At 30.2% G+C, this 19,265-nt stretch overlaps 1 protein-coding gene across 2 annotated transcripts in view; it reads left to right on the forward strand.

The window, feature by feature from the left end:
• The window catches only part of LOC139488869 (trichohyalin-like), a 40,499-nt gene that overhangs the window by 13,160 nt on the left and 8,074 nt on the right, over positions 1 to 19,265 (forward strand). For both annotated transcript variants that reach the window (XM_071274824.1, XM_071274823.1), the window contains exons 12-13: positions 10,895 to 11,050; positions 13,546 to 13,773. In XM_071274824.1, coding sequence (XP_071130925.1) covers positions 10,895 to 11,050; positions 13,546 to 13,773 — 384 coding nt within the window. The remainder of the gene's footprint in view (positions 1 to 10,894; positions 11,051 to 13,545; positions 13,774 to 19,265) is intronic.

A 19,265-nucleotide genomic window follows, 5' to 3' on the forward strand; every position in this document is an offset into this window, starting at 1 on the left:
CTGTACACCGTACACAAAAACGTTATTTTCATACTCGTTTATTACCCAAAAAGTTTCAAGGAATGGGTAATCACAGGTAAGAGGTAAGTTTTGTAACTATTACATTTGCCCTGTATTAGCTTTCTTTCAGATAAAACATGTAAATGTCTCGACAACTGTATCGAAATTGAAAGTTAGTGTTGACATTCACAACTATTTGCACAAGTTAATTGTTCTTATTAGAATATCAAAGTTGTTCTTTAAATAGGAAAAAATTGATGCGAAAATAACTTTGGAGCAGGAATTTCAAATGTTAAGAAATGTACATTAAATATTGATAAAGCAAAACAAAGATTTTTGTTACTGTGTAAGGTTAAAATTGATCATGCCTGCTTGGTTAGTACCTATATCCGCTGTACTGATGATACACGGTGATGAAGACTATCAATATTTGAAAAACAAATTCCTAACAAAACAAAATATGTTTTAGGAGTTTTTCTCTTGAATCAAGTGTATGAACTTTAATTTTTTAAATAATGGAATACTCTTACTTCTTATAGATTGAAATAAACAATTAATTTCCCCATAGGCGACAATGGTAGCCTTTTTCCAGATACAGACTTTAGAAAGTTGATTTTCTTAACGAAACCTTGCTAGAATCAAAGACAAGTTATTAGGACAGTATTTTTTGGTCCATTGGTCCAAAAAATATAGGTTCCCGTTGCTTTTCTTAGCGTATTTTGTACTTATCTCCCATGCCTATCAATTTTGCCCTTAAAAATACGTGTCTTGTCCTAGCGTTGAAAAGTCATCTCAGTGCCTTTAGGGCTACGGAATAATTTTTATTTTGCCTTTTGCATAAAGCAGAGAGCACGAAGTCTCTAAAAATTAAAAAAAACGGGCGCACATATCGACCAATCAGGATTAGCCATACTCTTAATTTTGAATACCATGTTATGCTCATAAAATGGCTGCGCCCATAAAATCTAATGGTGTATTGTAACCTATACGGTATTTAATACTTTCATAGTGCGTTAGATGCACAAATATATATGCCACAAATAAATCGTCTTTAACACATTCTGGCAATTCTCTCTGAATTTTCATAATTTTTTATCGGAGGTGACCCCGGTCGAAAAATGGGAAGAAAAAATCTGTTTTTTTTTAGTAAATGCGGTACTGCTAAAAAGGGCCTGAAGATGATGCCCACTTTCTCCAAGGATTCTTTATATATCATCAAGTACTGATTATATTGATACCAAAACAAATCCAATATCAAACTACTACGTTGAATTTTGAACAACAGTTTTAAATGAAACCATTTTCGTAAAAAATTACATTTTTGACACAGACTATAGCATTTCAAAATATGGAATATGTGTAAATGTTTGTGTTTTAACATCAATAACTGTTTGTTAACTACAAAATGGCATGCCTATTCTTATTCTTTTATTTGTTATTCGTGTGAACATTTCAATGGTCGAAGGGGATCATTTCCGTACATTTTCGCTGAATTTGGTAATTTCGATAACAGCATTTGGGTCGAGATTGTTATGTTTAAAAATCGATTTATATTCACAAACTCTAGATGTATACTTACTCTTTTCGAACAAATCAGCAGAACTTCAGAAAATGACATATTCGCTCCACAGTAAGTCAAAAGTTGAGCCCACCCTTGTTTCTAAGGTAAAACGCAATACAAATATGAAACAGACTATAGCTTAAAAACAAGATAATCAATATTTCATTTGTCACCAAAAAATACGGTTTCACATCAAATGTCAAGTAGAATGTCTGTTTTTTACACTTTTTGAGCACTATGATAAAGAAATGTCGCTGCTGTATAGATTGAAATAAACAATTAATTTCCCCATAGGCGACAATGGTAGCCTTTTTCCAGATACAGACTTTAGAAAGTTGATTTTCTTAACGAAACCTTGCTAGAATCAAAGACAAGTTATTAGGACAGTATTTTTTTTGGTCCAAAAAATATAGGTTCGCGTTGCTTTTCTTAGCGTATTTTGTACTTATCTCCCATGCCTATCAATTTTGCCCTTAAAAATACGTGTCTTGTCCTAGCGTTGAAAAGTCATCTCAGTGCCTTTAGGGCTACAGAATAATTTTTATTTTGCCTTTTGCATAAAGCAGAGAGCACGAAGTCTCTAAAAATTAAAAAAAACGGGCGCACATATCGACCAATCAGGATTAGCCATACTCTTAATTCTGAATACCATGTTATGCTCATAAAATGGCTGCGCCCATAAAATCTAATGGTGTATTGTAACCTAAAGATACCCTTGTTTCAAGCTAACTATGCACTTCTTTACATCTATAAATATCAAAAAAGGGAGATGGTACTTTTCACCAATAATGTGCATACACAGGAATTTGATCTGGCATTTCCCCTTTGCATTTTAAGCCAAACTATTTCATAGCATTTTAAGGTATGTGATGTTGTATTATTAAAATTTGTGTTTGTAAAACACTAAAAAAAAGTTAAATTGCAGTATTTTCTTCCTTTAACCATTGGAATATTACAGAAAAAGTTCACCTACTTATTTAAGATAATTCATTGCCCAAGATATTGAGAAAGTTGGATTGCAAAACTGTTATTCAGCAATTACAATACATCTTGCACAGAGCTAGAGGTCATTGAGTTATCTAATTTATCCTATATCAAATCAAAAAGTTCTACTAGAGTTGTCTTCCTTTGACTAGGGTTAAACACCAGCAATAACTTGAAAATTAGCATAGCGTAACCGTCAATATTTATGGGATCAGATATAAACGTAAATGAAGACATAAATGTACCTCAAACTTTTTGTACAAAATTGATAAATATTTAAACATGATATTTAGGTAGACATTTTAAAAGATCGAAAGCTACACAGCTACTTTTGCATAGGTACTATTTCTGTACTAAAAAATGCAGTACTAGAAATTTACTTTTAATATTTAGTACTATTTCTTAACTTTAAAACTATTGTAATATTTAGGTACTTGTATTTTACAGTACTTGATTTGTACTAGATATTTTGGTACAGAAATAACACAATAATCCATGTTTGAAAATCATAACTTTAAGAGATTTAGAATAGAAAAACTTTCAAAATGCTGAATATGTAACATTAGTAACCAAAAATCTGTAGTACCTACATTTCAAGTACAAATAAAGTACTGTAAAATACAGGTACCTAAATATTACAATAATTTTAGAGTAACAAAACAGTACTGAATATTAAAAGTAAATTTCCAGTACTACATATTTTTAGTACAGAAATAGTACCTATGAAAAAGTAGCTGTGTATATATTATATGTCTTGCTTTTTGTCATAATTAAATTCAGAATGGGTTAAATATTTGTGTATGACACAATCCTATAGGTTTTGTCCTTAATTTCAAGACAGACATGTAGCGTTTTTCAAAATTTAAAAATTACTAGACACTAGAACCATAATGATAGTTTTTACTCATATTCCATTTTTTTTAAATGCAAAATTTTGTATAAATATATAAATATTTAGTTCTCACCCAAACAGTTTTGCAGAAATTATTCAACTAGTCTTTAATGTTTCTAGATGGAACCAAATTTCACTGCAATTAGATGATTTTTGTACAGACCTTTAAGAAGGATTTCACCTTAATGATTTTTGTACCTTGAAATACCAAATAGTCTTGAAGTTTGATCAATTACTACCCTACTTTAACGATACATGTACTGTGAAAATGATAAGAAAACTTTGAGAAGAATAAATGTGATTTGTATTTTTTCCTTTTGAATCTTACTAATATCAGGGGATTACATCATATATACAATGTAAGGAAAGCAATCTCACACATTCATATCAATCCGTCTCAATTTATCAATGAAATGTTTGCAACTTCATTCATACAAGGAACACCTATTACATAAATATTAGTATTTTGTGAAAATGTTAGTTTGTTTAAAGATATGATTCAATGTTTCAGAATCTAATGCATTCAGGGGTTTTGGTCAAGGTAGTTAAATGAAGTTGAAGTCCAATCAATTTGAAACTTAGTACACATGTTCCTTATGTTATGATCTTTCTTATTAGATGTCAAATTAAGAGTTTTGACCCCAATTTCACAGTTCACTGAACATAGAAAATGATAATGCGAAAGGGGCATCTGTGTACTATGGACAGATTCTTGTTTTATTTTAATATAAGAATAATAAAATTACCCACAATTCTTAAACTTCTAAAAACATTATATAATTTAAAAACTATACTAATTCCTTCTCAATGAATGTTTGAACTCAGTGAAAGGATGTTTCAGCCTAATATTGGAACAATCATTAGATAATGTGCATACAAAGTGCAGAATTATGTGGCCATAATTAAGGACAAATATATTTTAAATTCATTTAGAAGTAAAACTTTAAATATGTCATTTTGTCCTCGCTTAATTTAGCTTACATGAAAGTCTGAAGTGAAGTTGAAAATGTCAAGTCAGTTTAACATTGTGACCGACTATTGCAAGCATATATTAAACTTAAAACACCTATGTATTTTCCAATAAAATGTGACCATCCCGTACATTGATTTAGATGTGAAACATATAGTTTTATTTTAATAGATTTTTTATTGAGTATGAATATTTTTGTATACCAGTCACCACAAGAAAGTATCTATCTAAAACTGAATGCCTCAAAGTACAAAGGAAAAATTTACATCTAAATAGTCATATAAAGTCATACCATTGCATTGATATGATATCCATAAAAAGATGAAATAAACAAATCAAAAGTCTACAGAAAGGCAAGTGTAAAAGTGAGAAAAAAAAAATCAACAACTCTTTTTCATTAAATGTTTCGTTGTTGAAAAGATAAGTGAGAAAAATGTAGCAATGAAGAAATTAAACTTTTTTTTTTAAAGTAAATTTTATCAAAAATTATTAAGTGGGTTTAACAATTTTCTTCAGATACTATAGATGAAAACATTTCATTTATCTTATGTAAATGGAGTCATAATTGAGTGCATTTTAAACACTTTTCTTGACAGTAATGTTTTGAGATGTCAATTTCGCTAATTGTCGTACATTTCACCTTAATACATTACCACATCTGCAGGTGTTGTACATTACAAATTGATATAGGTTTATTAGTTATAGATGATTTATGGGAAAACTGTTTTGATGTTGATGTAAACCTATGTTTTTAGTATCATTTTTTTTCATTTTACGTATAATATAGAAATTTTATCCTTATAAATGGAAACATTCTGTATAATTTAAGAATGATATATGGATGCCATTTGTTTTCACTGCTGTAGGTCTAGTTAAAGTCATCATATGGCATGCACAGGAAAGTAGTCATTTTCTTTTTCTTAAATCTTTAATTTAAGGTTCTAAAGTTTATATTTTAAACAAAGCAATAGACATAGCACTATTGTACCTTTACCTAAAGCATCAATTTAGTGAAAGTCTACATGACAAATAATGAAGCCAAGACAATCAATTAAGCAATTCAGTTTAAAAGAGTGGAACTGCCTCGGTGGTCCTTTGGCAGTATGCTAGCCACAAGTGTTGAAGGTCATAGTAGGTTGGAGTAGGTGAAAAATAAGAGAGCTTTGTAATTCTCAGTATTAAAAAAGATCATTTTATTTAATTGAAACATCCTTTTTATCCTCCATCTTCAAAATAGGTATCTATGAAAATAAAGATTCCACATTCAAATTTATGAAAAACAAAATTTTATGATTTTTCTGCTTTTCATAAGAACCATAGACAAAGTCATACATGTAAAAATAAAAATTCTCTACTACTTATAGATTTTAGTGACTTGTTGGTTTTTTGTCTTCAATTGTATTGTTACATGTAAGTTGCCTCCCTTTAGTTGTAAGTTAACTTACTCCCTTTTCAGAGTTAAAATCATTAAATAATAAACAAAATTCTTTGCTCAAATTAAACGAAATAAGATATATGAAATCTGGATTCCCATACAAGATCATATGTACAGGTATATAAGAAGCATCTTTTGGTACAAGTTAAAAGTGAATTGGTACACAAAACTATACAGCTGTATTTTCACCCTGTCATTATCAAAGGAGTAGGTTCAGTAAGACCCCTTTTTGGCCCCAAAATATAGCAGTTTTACAAAATTGTTAAAATGTAAACTTTTAGTTATTTATTGGACAGAAGAATGTTTCTGCTACATAAATATGGGCTGTTTTTGACAATACAATGCACATATATCGGGTACTAGCACCATTAAGTCATGCTGAATTTCTGAAATCTTCACAATTCTAGCATTTTAGTTAAATTCTAGACAGTTTTCGTGTGAAACGAAAGTGGCCGCATTCGTGTTCATCCTTTATATTGAAATGTAAGTTGTATTTTATGATAATACATAACATATATAAAGGTTGAGGATGAACACGGATGCGGCCACTTTCATTTTTGACAAAAATCATCTGAAAAGTGACATTTTTCGGCATATTTGGTAGATTTTTCATATTTGAGCTTGAATCGGGTTGTTTATAATGACTATATCAGTTGAAATCTTTCACATAAATTAATTGATTCAAATGAAATAGACACTTAAGTGTTTAAAAAGTGGTCAAAATCTTTCGTAAGATAAACTTGAAATTTGAGGCCAAAATCGGTCCTTACCGGACCTACTCCTTTGAGGACCAATTTTATATTGTTCAGTGTATGTAATTCTTATCTACAAAATAATTGAATTGCTTTTTTAAAGACAAATTGAGGAAATCAGTCATTTATCTAGTATCTGTTTGATTTTCCTGAAGTACATTAATCTAAATTGATACTTTAATTAGTATTTAAATAAGAACTTTTACAGATTTGTCCCAGTGTTAATGTATTCCCACGTTTCTAATATTAGTACTACAACCAAAATTATAAGAATTAATTATATCTTAATGTCAAATCTTCAAATTTTTTTAAATCAGTAGCTGTTTATTTGGTGTTTTCATGTAAAAAGTGATTACCTCCCAAAATTTAAACGGAAAGATAAAACATACTTCAAATAATAGAAATATTAGACCAGCTACTAATTATTTTTGATGTTCCTCAAAGGACAAACAAAGATTGCAATGCAATCGGATAAATTACTCCAGGGGTTTCCATAATGGTATAAACAGTGTTAAATATCGCTTTCACAAAATTACAATTTGACAACAGCTTTTGCCGAAGGTACAAAAGTTTACCGGAAACCCAATAACATTTATGTTTCTGTCACATCGTAAACTACCCATTTTGTGAACATCAATCTCGGGGAAAATTATGTGTTCAAATTACCAATTGATGTTTTTTGACTCGTAACATTACTTGGCTAATTTTACAATGTACTTAATTTTTGTCACTGTTTGTAGCTTCTGATACGGCGAAATGTCACAACATGGCACTAGTTAAAAGTAGTGATCAGTAAGATCTAGAGATGATATTTTAAAACATTCTAGTGACACAGCATTATTTGGTCATTATAGGTCACATTTTTTTTTTAGGGTTTCTAAAATGTGTAGGTTTTAGGTACATTATTAAAGGTCTGGTCATAATTTTACTTTCAAAGTATAACAAACTTTTTAGATAAATTTGTAAAAACTTGCTTCTTAAATGAAATATATGTACTATAAAATTATGTGAATATGCTTAGATAATGTTCTATGGTATTAAGATTGAAAGTATGCAAGGAAAGTTCAAGATATTAAACAAGAAGAAATAATTTGAATATCAAACCTTCTTTATTTCAATTATTTTTTACTTCTTCAAATTTGACCTTCAAGTATTAAATATGCATGAAATGCTTGCCAATTGACGTTCAATTTCCAACACTCAATCAATCATTAATTAGGAAACAAGACCTGGAATCAATGATAAAGCAGACACTTTCTTTTTTCTTGGACTTTTTAAAATGTGTAAAGTTAACATGATAAGTGAAATTAAAGGGGAAACTCCAGACTTCTGTGTATTTTTTCACACTTTTATAGACACTGAGACTAGTACTTCTATATTGCATCCTATATCAAACTTAATCCACTAGAACTGTCATCATGATCATGGGGATTTGCTTGTGTCTAAAATTAAGCCACTTTTGAGGGTCAAGATCATTGAAAAATAATGTTTAAATCTTTATTTTGGAGATTTTTTAATGCAATGTTGTCAATGTCAATGTTTTACTGTAAGCATAAAATCACAAGCATGTAGGTAGACATGCACTTTTCATGGCATTCAGTCCTTAGAGTTAGGGAGAAAATAGGGGTAGGGGTTATGTCACCTGCCACAAAATTCAAGATAAAACTCAAACAACTGATTTTGCAAGAAAAACGGTAATCATACCAAGCATAAAAGGGTAGCAGACATTTTTATGCCAAATGTGTTACATGTACTAACAAAATTTCTAGGGAGAACACTCAGTACAACAGACCACATGCCCCTCTAGCACTGGACTTCTTTGAAACCAAAGGATTATGTTAAACCAGTTTTACATCATCACCAATTGCATGAATGGGTTCAGTGATAAAATTTCCCCCCCAATTTTATACAATTTTGTGTTAAAATTTCATTCATATAAATTACCTAATTTATCAAAAATTTAGTAGGCAAAATAAATGAATTTCTTGTAAAAACTGGAATGCCATGTGAATAAAATCATATTATATGAGAATAAATTTTAATTTTAATTCAGATTGTGAATAAAATGTCATCAGTTAGAATTAAGGTAAACTACAAATCATTTTCTTTTCAATTAATATGCAATTGAAAATGTCTTGAAAATGTATCATAATGTCAAACTGTTATGAAAGAAAACACAATTACATATTAAGAATAATCAATTAAATTCGTCAACTTTAATAATTTGTGACATTCACATTTATTTTTATGAAAAAATCCCAATATTTGGTCTGCTCTTTCACAATTATTTTAAATAATTTTCAATATCAGAAAAAAAACTTTTAAATGAAGCTAATTAATACAATTACTAGTTAAATTGTACATCAATTCAAAAAGCAAAATGTCAACCTGTCAGAATTCAAATTGAGGCTATAAATCACATTGTGGTTATAATACCCCCACAAAGCTGAATACTTTGCAATGTTTTTGTGTGAACTCCTGTGAAATTGGAGAAATTAGTTTAATTGTGGCTTGAGTGAATAGGTTTTAAACTGTTTTATTGGGTCATCAAATTCACAACTATTCCAAATCAAAATGGCTAATCTGTTTGCAGATCGTTAAAGACAGGTGCTCTAAGGTTGATGTTTGTTTTTTTATAACTTCATCAGTTTTGTTATTGAGTGTCTAATTGTTATATTTCAGTTTATGATCATATTAGGATTTGTTTGAAACTTCCAATTATATTTCCCCAGTTTTATTTTAGGAAAATGTGCTGCAGTGCAAATTAATCTGACCTGCTATTAATTTCAAGCCTCATTTTTATTGCAATTATTGTCATTTTGTATTTTTAGACAAGAAAACTGTTTTTTTGGACTATCAGGTGTTTATTGCACATGTCCATTATTTCACAATATAACTAGGTGAAGTTGTAAATTTTTCAGCATTTACTTACATTTGATATCAATCACCTTTATATGTAAATTGAAATGTGGAAATAACTGTTTACCATGTTTACCAGTTATTTATAGCTTGTTAAGTGGGGAAGGTGGCACAATATACCAAGAGTTGACAGATTTGTGCTTATATTAGCTGTCATCAGCAACCAAAACCTTTATATAGAAGATTTAATTATCTTTAAAAATAGTGAAGAATCAAAAACCCCAATATTTCAATTATAATGTGAGTGTCAATATGAAATCAATCATGCAAAACAAAAATGATGCTTTTAACCGAAAAAAAATCAATGTTGCTGTACAGCTTCAGTTTTTTTTGTTCATTTATAATTAGGTCCCTTTTAGGCATTCAATCCCCAAAGTGATTATATATCTTTTTTTTTGTTACTTTTTTTCTGAGGGTTTCTAAAGTCAACCCAAAACTGCACATTGAATGCAGCTAAATTTACTCTTTTTACTTGAATGACTAAGTGTTGACTGCTCTTTGGTCAGGTTGTTGTCTCTTTGACGTATTCCCCATTTCCATTCTCAATTTTATATGTTATTGTCAAATGAAATTGAAAAGTTCAAGAATACTCAATAATATTTGCATGTTGCATATTGTCCCTGTGTGCTTGTTTATTGTAGTCATTGGTGTATTTAAATCAGTTGATCTCAGTAGATCTTGGGTCAGATGTTAAAAAATCCTAAAGTTCCATGTGTATGTCAATGACATTTATGGCAATTACATAGAGTAACTTTGAAATACATGTATAAGCAAAGTAATAAAGTATGATATAACAACCTTAGAACCTTAATGCAGATTCTGTATCACATTTCTTAGTATAGAGCTTGAGACCATCATAATCTTGTTGTTGGTGGGCTTTAAATATAGGCTTGAAATTGTTAAGAATCCAAAATACATTGATTAAAGCACTGTTCTTTTAATTTTATACTCAGATGGCATTATCACGTTAGGCCTTGTGTTGTGAAAAGTCATACCACATTCTTAGCAAATGGAGGAACATTAATTTTGTATTAACTATTTGAGGGATTGAAAGGTGGAATTTGAAAGCCAAAATATCTGCTCTTATAAAAAAAAACTCATTTATCTTACCAGTTTTTAACCCACTTTCAAGGCCTGCATTTGGGTTGCCCCACGGTGACTTTGCAGTTTTCTACCTTAAGTGGTGACTTGGATTGGTGGCCATCTGGATTATTAAATCTCTTGTTTAAAAAAGTAACGGTCACACATTTGTTTTGTTTTCATGTTATTATCGTAACGACCCTGCATTCCCAAAGTATCCACTTGATGGAATCTACTGACAGATGATTTACCAGGTGTTGGTTGGTTCACTTGTATTTTAATTAATTTGTTTTGTTTTCAGTCTCACAATGCCAGAAGAGTACATTATATGACAACAAATTTGAGGAATAAAAAGGAGAAAGAGGAAGCCCAGCAGCTTGTATGGGAGGGAAGATTTAAACGACGAAATGCTGATCAGGAAAGAAGGAAACATGAAGACTCACTTAAATTTTTCAAAGTAAGTAAAAGCGAAGTAAAAATGAAATATTCATTGAACTGCGTGATATTTTGAGTTACAACATGCTTTTTTAAATCAAGACTGGTTTCAATAAAAAAAAAGTTTTTTAGTGACTTTTATTCTGGATAGTTTGTTTGGAATTTGGTTGTATTTTTGTATTTGTTTGTCGTCATATAAATGAACTTCATATTTAGAAAGACAGTTCCTCTTTTAATCAGAAAGATACAAAGTAAGTTTTGGGTTTTACTAATGTCATGAGAGTTGTCTCATTGGCACTCATACCACATCTTCTTATATCTATTTGACGCTTTCTTATGCCATCATATGAATGAGCTATCTTTTATGGTGCTCATCAAAGACGTCTTCTACTCTAGTTGTTTGTTGTCATCTTCGTTCATTGCATGTCTATTTTTACATATATATCAAACTGTATTTTAGTTAAGATATTGGTTTTTATAAACCAGTTGTCTTGCTTTGTATCAAATAATCTTTAGTGCATGTAGGTTAAGCTTTTTAGGGAACTTTGTTAAAAGATTTTTAGTCTCATTATAAACCATAAAATTGAATCACATTAGATAAATTTTGCAGAAAACCCCTTCCAGTTTTATCTTATTGACATTTAAGTCAACAATAACAAACAAGACTTGTATCTGAATGTTTTCCGTTAGGTCAAATGTAACAACGATTGTTTGGATTTTCCCTTTCAACTTGTTCAATTGAGATTTGACAAGGAAGCACCTTTTATTTGTTACATGTAAAAAAATTAGTTCTACGCACTTACTCATGTCATTACACAAAAAAAGAAGGCACAGAACTTTTGATTGAGGATTTAACTTCTTACCTACATAATCAAGATCGTACAGATGTTTTTCAACTTACAAAACCACAAGTATGAAATTGATTGCGGATATTTTTTGTCATTCATCGGTAATGACATAGCATTCTTGTTTTTTCCTATATATCATACATAAATATGACATTGTGACTATTAGTTATAACTTGATTATTCGGTAAATATTTTTGACATAATAATTATAAAAAAAATTAATCAACTTGTGTGGTAAGCTATTGATGAAATAGTTGTCGTTGAAATTGAATAGCCATTCATTTACATTATCGACCTTGTAATGGTAGATCCCTGCAGTTGTTTTGAGTTGGGAACATCTGGTTATTAGGGATTAAAGCGACATGAGCGTCTTTTTGTACTCTGATAAAAGACTGATTTTATCATTTTGTCACTTAATTTGTTCAGACACAGGAGGACATTCTGTTTCTAGAATATTATATATCGGACCCATTCATCATGGATTTGACAAGAATAAATTTTAAGGTTCAATATCAATTTAAAATATTTTTTAGAACCATGCCGAATGTTGATTTATTTGTCAATCATGATTCACAGAAAATAAATTTCCATGATCACGGATCATGAAAATAAAAAAAATCTAGAAAAACGGATCACAAAAGCGAACATGACCCATCCGGCCCCTCATAGATTGATTGATTTGTTCTGGCTTAAGGTCACCGCAGCAGGAATAAGTTATACTGTGACAATGAATAAAAAGAATGTTATGTGATAACTTATATTTTGGGATAAGATTTTATTTCTTAACCAACATGATTTTGCACTAAAAGTCAGCATTTATGTTTGACATTTAATGATTAAGCATGTTTATGACTTTGTTAAATATTTTGAGTCAGAGAGGAATATATACCCTTATTCTATGATGCTTTATGTTGCTTGATGGCATCTAGATGTGGATATGTTCTCTTCTGTCTTGTTTACCGCTGTTGTTCTTCCACATGATAGTCCTGCAACTTCTTTAATTTTTTATGCATATATATGTGAGTGCTTGGGTTTCCAATCCCGAAACATTAATACTGGTACTTATAGAATTTAGAGATGATAGACAAAACATGTCTTTCTGGGAGACTCAAAAACTCCAGAGGTGTTAATTACTGATTTTTCAGTTGTTGGTTTTAAAAAAAAACACATCAATTTTACCATGTCTAATTGTCTACGTCATGTACATATAGAACTTAGAGATGTCAGACAAAACATGTCTTTCTGGGAGACTCACAAACAAACTTCAGTGGTGCTAATTATTATTTTTTTTTTTTTTAAACTACCAAAAAAATGTGAAAAATTGCTAGCAATTTATTGTTTGTTTATACCATTCTTTTGTAAGTTTTTTGGATGAGCAAATTTGAAAGTCAATACCTCAATGAGTGGTCCAGTTTTCTTCCTTGAATCATATTTTTCTGATTTAGGACAATTTTATGGACAACTGAATTAAGAAGGTTGTCTTTGAAATACCCCCATATATTATCTCTTAATCATGAATAAAATCTTTGATGTGTCTAGTCATATATATAGAAAGCCATTTGTTCTTTATAATAGTTTTAGTAAGAATGGCACTAAACCATATTTTTTATTCTTGTTAATTTTTGTACCAGTCATTATAGTTTAAATGCAAATTTTCTTGTTTTTTAAGAAAATGGTTAACAAAGGAGAAGACCAAGAAAAGAACTTATACAATCAAGTTAGAAACTCTGAATATGCTCGACAAAAACAAGAACAAAGCGTTAGACGAATACAACAACAGTTAGCAGAGATCAAACGCAAAAATTCTATTAAAATACGGGAAGAACTTTCTGAGAGACAGCGAGTGGAGAGAGAGATAGAACAAGCATTCATAAGGGAGAAAGCAGAGTTGGATAAGGTAAGAACATGGTTCCATTTACTTTTAATATCATGAAGACATTTATAATGTTTACATGGGAAACAAAGCAAAAAGCAAAATCTTGTAGCAGATGACTGTATGTGCATCTTGAGATTAGTCAGCTTATGACGATTAAAGGAGTGCTCCTCATTAGAAGGAGGAAGTTACAGAAAAGAATATATACATGGCCTTTGGCTGTTGTCTGCTCTTTGGTTGGGTTGTTGTCTCTTTGACACATTCCCCATTTACATACTCAATTTTATGGTAAATCCTTTTGTATCTAGCTAACAAAATTATTGGTAAGATTTGCTTTCAAAGTCTTCTTCGTGAATGTTTGTCCTGATCAAGCATGCAGTTTAGTGGAAGGTTCAAAAGGTTCTTTATAACCTGTTGACAGTAAAACATTTGACTTTTCTAGTTTCAAATGGTGTTACTCCAAAAGTGTTTAACTGGTGAATTTTATTTAAGATAAAATTTTAAATTGGCTATAGGTAGTTGGAAGTTATTATTCTAGTAGTTTTACATAACATTAATGAATTCATATTGAAGGTCAGTGGTTTTTCTCTAGGCATTCCAACATCCTCAACCAATTAAAACTTGTTGCTACGAAATAACCCAAAAGTGGTGCTTAAAAGTGGCGTTAAACACCAAAATGTATGTTGGTATATTTGCAACTTTATATAAACCATCGTCTTAAGACAAAATCTTCCATTCTGAAGATTACTTTTTTTTTTTTCATTTAGAAAAATCTTTCTATAGTTATCTCCCGTACAAAACTTGTTTATGTTGAGATCCTCTGTCAAGTATTTACAAATTTATTTTATTCTCATGTGACACAAATTGTTATATGGCAAATTACTTTTTATGACCAACTATATCTAAATATATTATAATGAGAACTAATTTACTAAGTGTGTTCCAAAATTGGTTACAAATTGTTGAACAAACAAAATCATTAACATAAATTTGGAATTACAGTCCATGCATCTACTGCTATTAAAGAAATGACGAAATTTCTGACGTATTTGACGCCGACTGTTTTTGTGCAGAAGGATCAGATAAGATAGTGTTATTTAAAAGAGTTGTTGACATTCATTATAAAGATATGAAAATATTAAAGATGGCAATTTGTCAGAGAATAGATTGAAAGGAACCACAATAACTTGAGTTTTTATGGTTAATACCTAATAACGCACTTCAGTGATTTTGAAAAATGTTTATAATTTACTGACATTAAAGTACTATACTTTTTATAATTTGTTTATGTCAAAAGTTGCATTTTATAATTTTTCCCCTTACAAAACATGCTTTTAGCTAGTATAATTTTCATTCATTCTTGAATTCTACGAATCATTACGTTTCAAAAGAGTCTAATTGTTATCATTATTAGAAGGGAAATAAAATGTTTATTACCTAAACACTGATATGACACCTGTTTATGTATTACAAACTTGTAACTTTAATTTTCCATAAGAATGAAAATAGTAAATTGATGAAAGAAAAAAAATGTTATTGAGTTATAAACATAAAAATATGACAAGATGTGTTAATATGTCCTTGAAATTAAAACATAAAAGTAATTTTAATTACTTAAACTAGTATGAAGTAATGTCAACTCATATTTCATAATTCTTCAAAGGAGTTGTGGAAAAAAATATAAGTAAAGAAAATTCTCAGTAGAAGACGATTCCAATTTTAAATAGATTAAAGTCATGAAAGTAGATATATTTGTTTCATTTCTGCTGTAAAAAAAAGTCTTAAACTATATCAGTTCAACACTTTAACAAACTTAGTGTTAGACAGAAATATAAGTTTGATTAAAATGTAAATACTTAGATATTTAAGATTTAAGACTGAGAACCCAACAGGATCTCATAAACAACTAAACAAAATTGTTGACAAGGTTTCTCACTTGTAACAGGGACAGACTTGAAGTCTTTTAAATGCGGTGGAATTAACAGACATACTGATGTCCTGAAAAAAAAAATCCATACTCTAACTTTAGTTTGCCTTGACCAAATATTCTGAAGGCTTATTATCACCAAACACTGGCCAAGATTGAGTTAAGGCAGGGCATTACTTTTAGCGTTCACAAGTTACCCAAATACTGTTTGTTATTGAAACCCCAGGGCAATCCTTAATGACAACACAGAAAAAAACTGTCATTAACTTTTAAAGGAAACCAAATGTCAGTAGGTTTGAATTTGTGAATTGACTCCTGAATATTTACAAGTACGGGCATCTGTGTCCCATGGACCACATTCTTCTTTTATTCTATCTCAATGTGGCCAATAGCAAAGTGCACATAAAAGTTAATTGAAAATCAGCAAATAAAAATTGTATATACTACAAAAGGTCATGCCCTTTAATATTCAGGTCACAAATTTTGTCCTTAAAGTTCAGCACATAAATCATAAATAGTTAATTTTTTAGATTGAATTACTTTATTTTTCAAAACAATTTTAGATTTTCAATATGTTGGGGGTTTTCCCATTCAATAAATTCTTGTTAATTTATCTTTTCATCTGATTTTGCTTGTTAACAGTTGTCACCATTCACAGGAAAATCGTTAGATTATTTTTATGAATGAATTTTAAATATAAGGCACCCAAAAAGGGAATCAACTGTTCAGACTGGTTTGAAAAGATACAACTCTAAATGGTTCCCCAGTGGCGGATCCAGGGTGAGAGTTCTGGCGTTTTGGACAATTTTTTTTTGAAGGTCTATGCACTTGAATTGGGACATACAGTTGGAACTCCCACTTTCTCCTGGGTTTGGATCCCCCTCTTTTAAAAATGCTGGATCCGCCCCTGTTCCCATAACTAATTTTATCCTCAAGGTCGTTCAGTAATTAGGTAGTCAGGTAATCAGTTTGAAGGAAATTGAGTCAGTAATCAAATAATCACATAATCATGATAATAGCTGTCTTAGATAGAAGCAAAATGGAAGGCATGTCTGATGTATGACTTACCCTTACACAAAATTTTCTCAAAATCAGTACTTTCTTTTTCACTGAACTAGTACACAATTTAATTTAGGGCCAGCTGAGACCACCTCCAGATTCTTGAATTTCTCGCTGCGTTGAAGACTTATTGGTTGCTCTTTGGTTGGGTTGTTGTGTCTTTGACATATTCCCCATTTCCTTATCAAATTTACATGTGCACATGTAGAAAATGATTTCATTATTCTCTAATAAAGAAAAGAATGGCTAGTGGCTAAAAAGTACAAAAGTTCCAAGTAGTTAGATTTGTAAATGGTAATGCATATATTTATTAGGCAATGTTCACACTGTTGATATGTTTGAAATTCTAAATAAAATAATAACAAAATATTCAATTCCCCACAAGGGCCTCTCTGCAGGTCACATTATTTAGACCACCACCGTTGTGTATGACATACAGTTAATCTCCAGTAATTTATGTCTGTACTGTCCAGATAATAATCTCTACGGCCATTGTTCTTTACAAGTCTTGATCAATTATTTCTTTTGATTTTTAATCTTACTTGAAAAGGAAAAGGTTGAAAATACTTTTTTGGGGGTTGTTTAGTTATCAAAAAAAACTATATTTGGTGACATTGAGAAAAGGGTAGGTATTGTATTTTGTCTGCTAAGAGGTCAAGTTTTGTTCATAAAACAATTGAGTCCTTGTCCGACTCGTATCGTAAAAGGTTAGAAATTAAGTCTGGATTTTAAAATGTTTGTCGTATATGTATGTTACCTTATAATTATGGTTTTTTTACTTTGAAATTTCTTTTGAACTATGAAAGGCATGAGTTTAAGATGATCAAGGTCAAAGGTGAATCAGACAAGATGAAAGTTACCACATTCAAATACATAACAGTAGTCAAAGTAGTCAATACATCTCTCTTTTTAAAATAGACAAAGTTGATCAGTTTATATACAGTGCTGCATTGTGAGGGTTTCTTCTTTGCCTTGGTGGTATTTATGTTCAGCAGCTACTTTCTTTTTTATCGTACAGCACTGTTTGTTTGTTTTGGTGAATATTTTAAATTTATTATAAATTCCTTGTAAATTACCATATCGTCGCTGTTATGCAAAAACCTCGTATCTAAGGTTTTGATAATTTTACAACAGGCAGTAAAAACTGAAATCTTTTTATCGATTATTTAGAATTAAATATGTATGTTCCACTGTATGCGGAAATATCTGATCTTCTAACCAATCAATTACCAAGAGGAGCAAACATTTCATCACCTATATTGTATTTTCAAAGCTTTTCATTATTTTTATTAGCTATGATAACCTAAAATTGATAGAACTGTACCTGTTATAATGTCAGCTGCCGTGCAAAGTGTTTTTCTTTTGAGATACGATATTTTCGCACAACAAAATGTCTCACCAATCCGACTACACTTTTTCGTCACAATTGTCAGATTTCGGATTCATGATTGGTTAGAAGATCAGATATTTTCGCATACAGTGGAACATACATATTTAATCCTAAATAATCGATAAAAAGATTTCCGCAAAAAATTGAGATACGAGGTTTTTGCATAACAGCGACGATATGTTTTTGTGAATATTTTAAATTTATTATAAAATCCTTGTAAATTACCATATGTTTTGGTGAATATTTTAAATTTATTATAAATTCCTTGTAAATTACCATATGTCTATACTGTAGTTTGACCAATTTAAGTGGCATATCAATAAGAAATAATGGTGGCCACCAAACGACAGTAGCAGACGTACTTGTCATTGGATACATTTCCTTCATTATATATTTGAAATCTTTAAATTTTTGAAGATGTATGAATTTTATTCTTTATTGATTAAATATGTTTTCCTGTAGTAAACATTGTTGTCCTAATCAATCTATTTCTCTACTAGCATTTTTTTTAAAAGACAATTAAAATAATGAAACGTGTGGTAATTTTAAAATTCACTTTCAAATATCCCCAAAATGTTTGAAATAAAACATTTTTAATATCTGCTTTATCTATAATAGAAATGCATTTTCATTATCAATGTGCAACAAAGACTATGTAAATATTGCTTTTGAGTCAGAAAATTAAGAATAAGAAATTAGAAGATTTTCTTGTAAAAACAGGATTAAATTTAATACTGGCTGAAGTTCAATTAATCTTTTGAACTTTACAAATAAAAATGTAAATTGTGATTTTATTGACCTCTCATACCATAAGTGAAAGTCAATGTTTGTTTTGGATTTAAGGTCTTAAATCTGTGTCATCTAGCCTGTCATCTTGACTTTAGTCCTCGGTAAATAATCCAACAGGGTTAGTTATCTAGGGAAAACAGAGATTTATTGTAAAATACATGTAGGATATTATGTACTGTTAAAGACATTTAATGAGTACAGACATAAAATCTCCATATTCGATTACAATACAATTGTCAGTGGCAGATCCAGAACTTTTCCTAAGGGGGGCCCGCTACAGTCATGCTTCAATGATTCCCGATAAAATCAACCAAATTTTTCCCACAAAAGAGGAGGGGGAGAGGGGGGGCC

Source organism: Mytilus edulis, chromosome 9 (assembly GCF_963676685.1).
Source record: "Mytilus edulis chromosome 9, xbMytEdul2.2, whole genome shotgun sequence".
NCBI classification, from domain to species: domain Eukaryota; kingdom Metazoa; phylum Mollusca; class Bivalvia; order Mytilida; family Mytilidae; genus Mytilus; species Mytilus edulis.